The 11098-nt window shown below is 44.9% G+C and overlaps 1 protein-coding gene across 5 annotated transcripts in view; it reads right to left on the bottom strand.

Annotated features, from left to right (window-relative positions):
* Positions 1-5908: 5908 nt before the first annotated feature.
* TTC7A (tetratricopeptide repeat domain 7A) overlaps positions 5909-11098 on the bottom strand; it is a 172420-nt gene continuing 167230 nt past the window's right edge. For all 5 annotated transcript variants that reach the window (XM_055725417.1, XM_055725416.1, XM_055725415.1 and 2 more), the window contains one exon: positions 5909-11092. In XM_055725417.1, the coding sequence (XP_055581392.1) occupies positions 10959-11092 (134 nt within the window). In that variant the 3' untranslated portion in view covers positions 5909-10958. The remainder of the gene's footprint in view (positions 11093-11098) is intronic.

An 11098-nucleotide genomic window follows, 5' to 3' on the forward strand; every position in this document is an offset into this window, starting at 1 on the left:
CTGGCATGGACTGAAAAGGCTGGCATTGGGGTGGGGAGTGGTCCTGAGGACACGTATGCTCTAGCTGGCAGCACATCTGAGTCTTGTAATTACTTAACTGTAGTAAAAAGAAAAAAAAATATCCAATTTTTGCTGCTTCTGCACATCAGCATCATCTACCACTTTATCCTTTGCACATTGTGAATTCAGTATGGAATAGTTGCCAGCAGGGAAGGAGGGCTGGGTGTGGAGGGTGTTGCCGATACTGCCTGTAAAGTAAGTAGAAGACCTGGAAGGGGGAAGAGGGAGGAATCTGTGATGGAGAGAGGAAGACCTGAATTCCTACAACCTTTGTGCTCTGATGTTTCACTTCCACCTTAGAAAAGGAAGCATCTTATAAGAAGCTGCTAATTTAGATAGGTTATGGATCAACAGACTTCAGCCTCCTATGAATTACATGAACAATCTTATTTGTTGCTGGAAGTTATAGCGGGTTAACCCTGTGTGTTGGGTTTGTAAGATTTCCCAAGAGCGATATGAAGTGTTTCACACACGGGCTGAAGAATGGAAGTGTCTAGTCTGTAAAAGCTCCTGATCCAAATGCTGTAATTTGCAAAGACAAGTGAAGCAAGGTTACTTGTTTCTGTAACTTGGAGACTTACAAGAAGAACACACCTTGTAACTATTTAGATTTTTCTCCTAAGGGAGAAGAGAGGAGAGAAGAGAAGAGAAGGGAAAGAGAGAAGAAGATGATACTAGAGTAGATTAGTGCTATGTCATCCTTTTCCATAAGAAAAGCCAATGAATTTTAGAACTGTTCTTTCCAGTGAAACCAAACCAGCTCCGATTTTGAAACCAACTTCATTGTCCTGGAGCTGGGGTATAATGATTTGTGAGTTGAAACTAAAACGTAACTTTGTCTATCTTGTCATCATTATCTGATCACAAATCAATATTTCCTAACTGTAACGGTGGAATGCAACTCTTGGACAAAAAATGGACTGAGCGTCTCTTTATATTTTAGGTTTTGCATAATGAAGCTATGGGACCCACTGTATAGGGATGAACATTTCTGTTTTCATAGTAGGTTGGTAGCAACATCTTTCTCTCACGTGGGATGACTGGAAGCACCACAGCTGCTTAGTTAGCAATTGGGTTTTCGTAGTATTTATCAACATGAGTGAAAATGTGCATACATGGATTTAAGAAAGTGGACAGACTGCCAAATCCATTGATCAAATGTTTGGAGAGATAAGTTGAAGACATTTTTCAGTGCTGTAAGACAGCTCTTAGCCTCTAATACAGTAAGAAATGTTGGGCCCTATATGATGAATCCTCTAACTGCTTTTTTGCAAAGCATGCATGCTCCCTGTTTTTGCAGGTGTTGGGGTGGTTTGTTTTTTCTTAAAGCTCTTCAACACACACACATTCTCAGCTTCCACCTCACCCTCTCAAACGCAATGATCTCTGTGTGTGATTGACCTACGTGATCACCATGGTTTCCAATTCAATTCAGGTCCCCAAAGAGGTCTTTTAATTAAGAAACTCTAATAGAATCTTGGAGAAAACTTCTAAGTCCCCAGTCTTCAGGCTGTGCGCTACAGATCCCAGGGGTGTCTACGGCCAACGAGCGCGGGACCCTGAATGTGCCTTTTTTTGGAAAGGTCATATCCTATGCAGAAATTTGCGTAAGTGAATCTTACAGATGTAGATATCCCATGGAAAATTCCTGGGGATCACAAAGAGTTGAAAAGCTCTGTAGTACGCTGCTGTTGAGCAGTGGATAGTGACCGAGAGAGCAGTGGTTTGGAAGCAGACACACACGGAAATGGCTGTGTGAAGCTCTAACTGCAGCTGGTGTAAGGTGCTCAGCCCAGCTCACAGCCAGCTCAAGCAGCACCACAGCACAGGGCAGCTCTGCTTCTAGGACTTTGCTAGTGCTTTGCTCTATGTAAAAGTGCACTTGTTTTGGTAGCGAGACCCAAAATATTTAAGAACTAATTTTTACCCAGAGTGTGTTTGAGCCAGCCGTGGACTTTAATCACCATCACTTGAATTGCAAATGCGTACCTGAGTGGGATTTCCAAAAGTACTTGGGCTTGGTCAGTATTTATTTCGGTGGGGATAATCCCACCTTGTGTGTGTGCACGTGTGCGCAGAGTAGTGTATGCTGATGTTTACTCAGCAGCTTGTAAATCTCCAGGAACAACCTGTGCTTGTTGGACTGTGGATGCGATGTTTGGTAGTGCTGTGCAGGAGTGCTTGAGAACGCTTTCGCCCTGGGAACTCCGGCATTAGCTGTGTATGAGAATAAAAAGTGGGGCTGGAAAGCGCTTCTGAACTCTTTCAAGTATGCTATTTGCTGAAAAGCAAAGTTCCAGAAAACTGTAGGCACATACAAACTTGAGATAACTTTGGTGAATAGTTCTTGGCTGGAAGACAAAAAGGAAAATTTAAATGTGCTGTGTAGATTGTTTCAGGATTAAACATCTTGAATTTTTGTTTCAAAATGCTCTCCCTTCTGGCAATTCTCTCAAAACTTCTGGTCATATAAATCTGAGTTATCGAAGATACTACTTGAGGACTCCTGTCAGAACAATATTTTGTTTAATTAGAAGCTCTTTATTTAGTTGAAAAATCTCTGAAGTTTTCCTTTGGAATGTAGCTTGAGACAAAAAAAAAAATATTCAGTTTATTACTTTGTGGTTAGCTGGCTGAACAGAAAGCACTTTGCAAGTACCCAAGAGGGAACAATGGGAAAACAGAAGAAATTCATAAATAAAAGCTTTGGCTGTGATAAATCACCCTCTTGACACAGCAGCACTCCAGGGCCAGACCTGGACCACTTGTACAGAGGTACCTGTACCTCTCTGTACCTTATAGTTGCACTAACACGTGTCTAACGCGGGTCACTGCTGACTTATAGAAGTCATATATACTGCATTAATATAACAAGTGAGTGGAAATTTCCCTTAGCCCCCCCCCTGCAGAAGAATCCTGGGAATAAAATGGGGGTTGAAGGAGGAGTGCACCATGCACTAATGCAGTAATTCAACCAGTTCTGCACAAAAAACCACCCCTCTCATGGCTCAACTCGCTTGGTAGACTTGGTTCTCCATGTGGTAAAAAATGGGGATGAAATACCTCCCTTGCTACCCTTCGAAAAGCACTTCAGTATCCTCCAAGGAGATACAAGACCAGCATCATTATAACAGGGAAATTAATTGCTCGCTTGCTGGATTTAGCAGCTTCCTGTTCTGGAAATCCGAGATACCATCTCAAATTTCTGTTTGTTGCCAGCTTAGAAGAAGAGACTCCAAGGCTGCAAAGCCTCTGGCAAGGAGCGCTTCATTTGCTAATTGTCTCTGCCAGACAATGCCATTTACACTGAGCACAAAATCACCTCTAACCTCTACCGAACAGAAAATCGTTATATCCTTGAACTCTCATCCTTCTGAAACAGTACCCGGCGCTGCAAACTCGGGCTGCATATGTCAGCTCCTCTCACAGGACAAGAGAATACAGGAATGCTTATTGCTGATTAATTTACAAACATCCCCGTTTCCAGACCTAATTATGGTATCGTAAGCAACTGCATTATAAAAAAGATGTCTAGCTGGTCATACAAAATGTAATGAATCTTTTGCTTCGAAGACTGTGCTGTCCTTCGGGAGGCAACGAGAGCTGGGCGCGGGGCTGGCATCTGCCGTAAGCGGCCGCGGGGGGTCCTGGCCCCGCGCTCCCAGGCTGCGCTGGGGTCCCCGGCTGCGGCGCAGGGCAGAGGCAGCATCAGGGCTCAGAGAGCCCTTTGCAGTCCGGAGGCCGGCGTGAGGTGCTTTACACTTGCCTTTACTCTCACACACTGGGGTTTCTTGCGTGTTTCTGTCGGAAAAGCCAGTGAAGCTGGGCTTTGCCTCTGTGAGAGCTTTTCAGTATGGAAAACATCACCTATTTTATAGTTTTTGTCACTCTCTTGCTTTTTTAAGACATGTTAACAATGCCTGCCATTTTTACTGTATAAAATTCAGATATTCTGTCTATCTGCTTCTCGTCCTCCATCAGCCAGATGATCACAGCAGCTACGTCAGTTCTAAATGGGATCAGATCTGAAAATGGCAGCTCCGCACATTCAGGGGAATGACCTGCAAGGCCTTTTCCTTCCATAATTCACCACTTGCTTAACTTGGAGCACTGAGAAAACCTTTGGATCTTGCTCTTCGGTTGGTGACTCTGTGGAGATGTTTTTGGCTGTGAGATGTTGCTCTTCGATTTGGAGACAACATAAAAGTGGAAACTGGCTTTAGAGCCACAGCTCAGTCTGTGGTGACTGCTAATGGCAGCAGAATAAGCCAGTGATACCCAGGTCTGCTTTCTCTAACACCAGCCTTTAAAGATCAACAGGCTAGGTGTGGATTTGTTCCAAAGACTGGTTCAGGCACGTCTGACTGGGATGTGACATCTCCCAAGGGATGTGGTTAAAGATGGGCAAAGCCCAACGCTGCTGCTTTGGTGACTCCACAAAAACCTGACAGGCGGAGACTGTCAGGGAAGCGAGCTCCTGGGCAGCAGCGATGCTCCTCATCTCTTCCCTTGCTGTTTATGGGACTGCTAAATATCTGGCCTTCACACGAGGCAGGAATATACTGTATGTATCTATGTGAGCTGGTTTTACTCATTCCACAGCAGAAAGAAGCAGAGGTATGAATAAATTATTTAAAATTATTAAATTATTCTTAATGACCCTTCAAGAGTGTCATGTCAAAATTACCACTGAACCATAACTTGGTTCTCTGCAAAGGAAGAAGTGATTATGAATTCAGGGTGGAAAGTACTCAAACCATCTGGAGCTCCTCCCATCAAAAATGAAGGGCAAAAAGTCTTGCCTTTTTTTTTTTTTTTTTCCACATTTAAGCAGAAAGGGAATATTAAGCATCTGTGTGATGCAGAGAGGGTAACAGGCAATGTACCAGTGTTAGGATGGAAGCAAAGATGCATGGTGTCCCTCAGGGGGGACTGAACAATGTCTCCAGTTTTCACTGGGGTTCAGCTGCTGGGCTCCTGCTTGGAGGGCCCTTGCTAGCCTTCCCCCCACCTCCCCCCGTCCCCCTTGGAAACCCCACACCACTGCTTCACTCCCTCTCTGTATCATGGGAAAGAGGAGAAAAAAGTCAGAGCCAGTGTTTCGTTCACTTTTATTTCCAGTTTTTAAGATTTCGTACTAACAGCTGAAGGGCTTTATTCTGTTATTGCTGCTGCAGAGGAACCTTGTTGGGCTTGTGTCACACTGAATATACTTGCAAACCAAAGTAGCGACAGTTATGAAGAAATGCTCTTCAAAACCCTGTCCTTAATCTCATTTGAGTATGAAACTAAGGGGCTGGCTTTTTAAGAAGGTCCTCTTGAAGCTTTCCCAAAAGATTAATGTGTAAATGCAAAGAATGCTTTGGAAGCTCTTGAATTGAGACATTTTATTTCCAAATAACCACAAGGAGTAACTGTAGCAAAAAGATGATTAATGGCATTGTGGCCATTATATGGTCACCAAAATAAGGTGAGTCCCTAAACTTGACGGCATAGTATTTGCCTATTACTTCGATGTTTGAGTTTCTCACACTACCTTTGTTTGTTTTTACTGGAAGAAGCACAAGAAAAGCATGATGCTCATCTAAATCTCCGTAAATCCAAACATCTGAAGCTACATTACTCTTTTTTCCTGGCTCCGTTCCTCTCTAAAAGCACATTGCTTGCATGCTCACTCTCGTTTTTCCCATGAACTACAGGGTGTAGGCCAAAATACCCTTTGCAACTGGTAACTTGCTAGGCACACTAGGTTCCAGTTAATATAACAAACGGTGGTTTCATAATGCTTGAAGTATCTGTGGCATGAATATATTAAAAGTCCTGAAATTGGCAGGAAATACGAGGAACATTTTTTGTTTTCCACAGGGTCAATTTTATTCATCTGGTGAAAACATCTTACAATGACAAAAAAGGTTAAGTTACATGGAAAACTGGTTCCGACAACTGTGTTAACAGCATTCAAGAGGCGGGTAGGAAACACTTGTACATGCGAAAGCTGTGCATCCCTGTCAGTGCTTTTAGCTACAGACTGGCATGGGTTTCTGTGGGGAAACAAGCTGGATCTTTTAGCATCCAGTTACTTGGGAACCTGCCTTGGTTTGCTGGAGCTGAAGGCACAAGCCCTTTCATTAAAGGCATCGTTGGAGGAACCATCTCAGCAGCTGCTGGGTCAGTGGTTACCTCCCTTCCTGCCAACGCCACCAAAGTGAAGGCCGCTTCAGCTTCTCCTTTCTAAGAAAATAACTCTTTATCCGAGCATGCACGGATATCCTGCAGCACTGAACAACAGCTTCACAGCAAGGAGACCAGTGCCAGCGGCCAGGCTTAGGGAACAGCCAGGGGGTGGTTAAACCAGCACGAGCAGGAGGGTGCTGGCGAACACGACCGTGCAGCTGGTGGCAGCAGCCACCTCGCAGGTGAGAGCAGGCACCAGGGCAGTGCTGATGGGCAGCTAGACGGGCACTGCAGTTGTCCCCTGGGGCATAAAGCAGCTCTCCTTAGCCAAATATTTGACATGCTGGGGGAGGGAGAGATGTCTCAGCTACACATATATGCCCGTTGCATAATTGTCAAATATGCCTGTAATACAATTCCGTCAGAGGCAATTATCGCTGCAGCGCGGTTGCTCTGGCAAGACTTCCTCTCCTAGGCTGAACTGCAACTAACAAATCTCTATTGGTTTGGCTGAAAAAAGATCATGGCAGTGATGTCTTTTCACTAAAAAGGACCGTTTCCCACTCTGCTGTCATTAAAACGAAGTATAAACCAGCCAAGCTCTGTCTTCACCAAGACTCTCCAAAAATGGAACATTTTTTGGATAAAGTAACTGTAATTCTAACTGCAGCAGTTGGTGCTGTGCCTACTCTGGTACCCAGCCAGTGAAATTTAAAGTAAACACCCTCCAGGACTGTTCTCCATTTGGATTTATTAGTCATTACCAAGGAAAGATAATTAGCACTTCTGAAGCACTGTGATAATCAGTAGCATGAACTGTTACCAATAGAAACGGACTGGGGTACTTGTGCAGCGCAGGAATATGGCAGCGCCGTTGTACGCCCTGTACAGAATGAGTACAGCGGTGGGCAGATCCTCAGCTGGAGGAAACGCTTGTAACTACCAACAACTCCAGTGGTGCTAATGACAGTTTACACGGGGCACGGCACGGAGCTGTTCCCTGGCTTGTTGGGCTTCTCCTGTTGTCCTGGAGGCAGATTCATTTTTGTTACAATATACAAACCTTCTGGTTGGTCAAAGGCAGTGGCAAATACTACTTCTTTACTGCACAACAGAAAAATAGAAGGTAATTATTTTTCTTTGGTATGCGCCCTGCCAACAGAAAGGAAAATAACCTTGTGGTGGAACAAGAGGAACCTGGGTGTACACCTGGATCCTTTAGGCAATGAAGCTTTTTTCTCTTCCTCTTTCTAAACTAATGAGAAAACACTGTTGGATTCAAGTCAGTGCTAAAACTTGCAGAACTGGTATTTCACTGATTCTTCCCCAAACTTCCATTACTTACGATCATCTGTAATAATCATATGAGGGATGGGATGTAAATCTTATGTTCTTAGTCTCAAACCCTGCCAGGCTCCCTGCTATACAAAGAAATATTACTGAGCTCAGGGTAGTAGGTCCATTAGATTTACCAGCATTGCTACCTAAATAAATACCGCAATACATAGGCTTGTCTGAAGTAGTTGTCTTTGGTTTTGTGTACCTGGTAGTATGAACAAACTCCATGCAGAATAACAGAAGGTAGCATGTAATCCTGGGAAGGCTTCTGGTTTGGTGAGTACTAACAGCAAAGTAACCAGAGGATTTACCCCCAAAATACTTGCAGGTCTGCAACAACCACCCTCCTTCCTGCACTGCATAAAGCATTTCAGGTCAACGTAACCCCCCTCCAGCCAACAGGTGCTTCGTATCCTCTGGGAAGCATGCAGCAGATCTTGGGATTGCGGCCAGTATGCATGTAAAGTACTTTGCAATCGCCACAGGGGCTGTGGTGTGTTGTGCTCGTAAAGGGTACCTTACCCGTGTAATTCCTATTGATGCTGACGGCATTTACTCGTGTATGTCTTCCTTGCCACACCGGGAGCACAGGCTCTTAGGACTGCAGTTCCAACGGCAGTAACACTCATTAATGCATACGACAAACATGGGACCACCCTGACAACATCTGACGGGTTGATGCACTCGGAGTACTCAGGCATGTTTGAATCTCTCCTAGGAAGATGACCGCTGTGGTGAGTCTGATTATCGCCGCGATGAAGTTCGCCTGATGGCAACAAATATGATGGGGCTGGTGGCTGTTCACAAGCTACGCATGCAGAAGTAAATGGGTCTGTGAATGTTTGCTTTTAAGCTGCTGCTGGGAAACAGGCACCCTCCTGCCAGGTCACGGACCAGCTACATTACAGACCTCTTAAAGCAGCTCCTCAGCTGCAGAGGTAGATGCATAGCTTGTACTCAAATAGCTGCCCGGTACACAGAAGTTGCTATGGCAGCGCTTTACAGGTACATGTTGCACAAGAAAGCAGTGATGTTGGACCACACTGACTCTTTTTGTGTCTTACACAGAAGGCTCGCTCCCACCCTGGGAACTGTGGAGCAGAACAAATACTGGAATATAATATCTATCTATATATATCTACTTAAGTCTATTGTCAGATTGCATCTGACTGTGGAACTGGGTTTAAAGCACCTAGGTAACAATTTACATATTATGTCAAGAACAACGTCTCCCCCCCCTCCCTTTCCCCCTTCCCCCCCTGCAGGGCAGAGCAAACCGACTTCATAGCATCCTTCACAGCAAAATGGGTCTCTGCTGTGTCTTTCTGTCTTCATGAAACTCATTTCAGTCTGATACTTTAAGACCTACTCCTTCCTCTGCTGCTGGAGCTACTGCAATCAAGAAATGCGGCTGGGTAACACTGTCTCCTTGGAAACCTGCCTCTGGCCTAAAAAGCCCAGTTTGGTGCTGGTGTGGCACTGGAAAGCCAGAGACCTCACGGGCCAAGCGCCTTTCACACCTCGGCTGTTTTCACTCCAGATCCCTTGGTGAACGGACAAACAAGCTGGGCTATTGCACCAGTGTGATTTAATGGGGAAAATTAAAAATATTGGCCTGGGAGCGCAAGAGGCTGCCGAGAGAAAGCTGAGGGCAGCGTACTTCCCTTGGCGGGGCGCCTGGAGGGCAGGTGGGGGGCAGGAGCTCTGCGATGGTGTGGTCTGGGTCTGGATCCATTAGCCTGCAGATTTCCAAGTAACTGTGAACAACACTGACTTCAAGCTTCCTGCCAGAGCCTCCAGCTCTTTAAGAAACCACCCCTACTCATTCATCGCCTGAGGATATTATTTCCAGAAACTAGTTGTGGATCACAATACTGGGCAGAATTATAGTACAAAGCGTGTTCTAGTGCAAATCTACTTATGAAATAGTCACAAATCTTCTTTGGACAGAAGTGGGCGCAGAGCCCCAACCTTCTGTGTAGCAAGGTGCCCACAGTTCATTTCTGCATCATCTGGGTCCCGTGCCACCTGGGACTGGCCTGGATGGGACTGGCTCTTGTGTGTCGTGTGAGAGCACGGTACAGCTCCAGCTTGCCGCTGGGGCCCCAAGGAGGTCAAGCAGAGCCAAGGAGCAGCTCAGCAGGGGAAGATGCCAGCTGCGTCCCCTGCCCTGGCCATGCCAGCCATAAGGAGGCTGCACGATGAGGAGCTCTTCACCTTCACATCTGATATGATATGCAAAATGGCCCTGCTCCACTTGAAGGCTCAGCTTTGTACCTCTGATGTGAAATTTCTACAGACAATCCAAAGCTTTGGTTTTAAGAAAGAAGTATTAATACACACACATGCTGCCTTCAGCATACTTCCACTTAAAAGACTGCTGCCATCTTTTGCATCATGAAACTGTTTTGTGCCAGGAACGGTTATGCAGTAGAGCACAGAGTTCAGTCACTATATACTGGTAACCACTATATTCCTCATTAAAAGTATTGCAATAGGTGATTAATAAGAACGAAACCCAGAGTTTATAATTTGGTACTTCACGTAAGGCCTTTCAATAAATATGTAAGTGGAGACATATATGTATTTTTAATACTAATTCAAGTGTGAACTGATTTGGTCTTTGGTCTTTCTGCTTTTATGAATCATGCTGCAATAGCAGCTTTTTAAAAATAAAAGTATTTTCAATTTAAAGTGGTCTAGGCAAGCACCACACTAAATATAGTGAGCATATGCGGTATGTAAAAGCAAGGCAGGAAAAAGATTATCAAAATAGCTGAAATAATTTTGTAAACAGCATATATTGCATGTCTATATGTTTTAATTATCATTCCTATCCTGCCTGATCATGTGGAGGCAGCCACATGCTTAAGCACGACTTGGTCGAGTTGGTGCCTTTACTCCTGTTTAGAGCAGGTCTGGGCTTTAATTCGGGGCTTGGGGTTTTTATCTTTAATGAAAACTGAAAGGTGCAAGTCTTTGGATAGCGGTACTCTAGCATGATCCTTCTACAGTCACCTTGAACCAACACTCTGAAATAAGCCTTGCTATTAACTTGAAGAGGAGGTTAGCCAGGCACCTGTGAAGGAAAAGGCATTCTCTATTTCTCCCTGTTGCAAATTCTTCTACATTTAGTCTGGTCTCAACTAAGCATGTAGACCTGAGCCCTGTCTGGAATTATTTTGCCCAGTTCCAGGTTACAATGGCACTTTTCTCTTGGGCTTTTTCTTTGCTTATTTGTTTGATTTTGGTGTTTGTCCACAGAACGAAGGTGCTTATTTAGCTGCAGAGCGAAGTTTCAGAGCTCCCTGGGTATGACAGTGAACGGCATGACAGGACTGCTGGATTCAAGGTCCAGAGCGGTGAGGAAACATTCTATGGCCGCTTCATTTTTCCCTTGAGCTTGCAAGACTTCTCCAAGGCTGTTCCAGGCCCTGTGACTGGTGGTCTGGATCCGGACGGCGTCTCTGAGGACTTTCTGGGCCAGGTCCTTCCTCCCAAGTCTGCTCAGCACCAGGCCCTGTCA

Source organism: Falco cherrug, chromosome 13 (assembly GCF_023634085.1).
Source record: "Falco cherrug isolate bFalChe1 chromosome 13, bFalChe1.pri, whole genome shotgun sequence".
NCBI lineage: Eukaryota > Metazoa > Chordata > Aves > Falconiformes > Falconidae > Falco > Falco cherrug.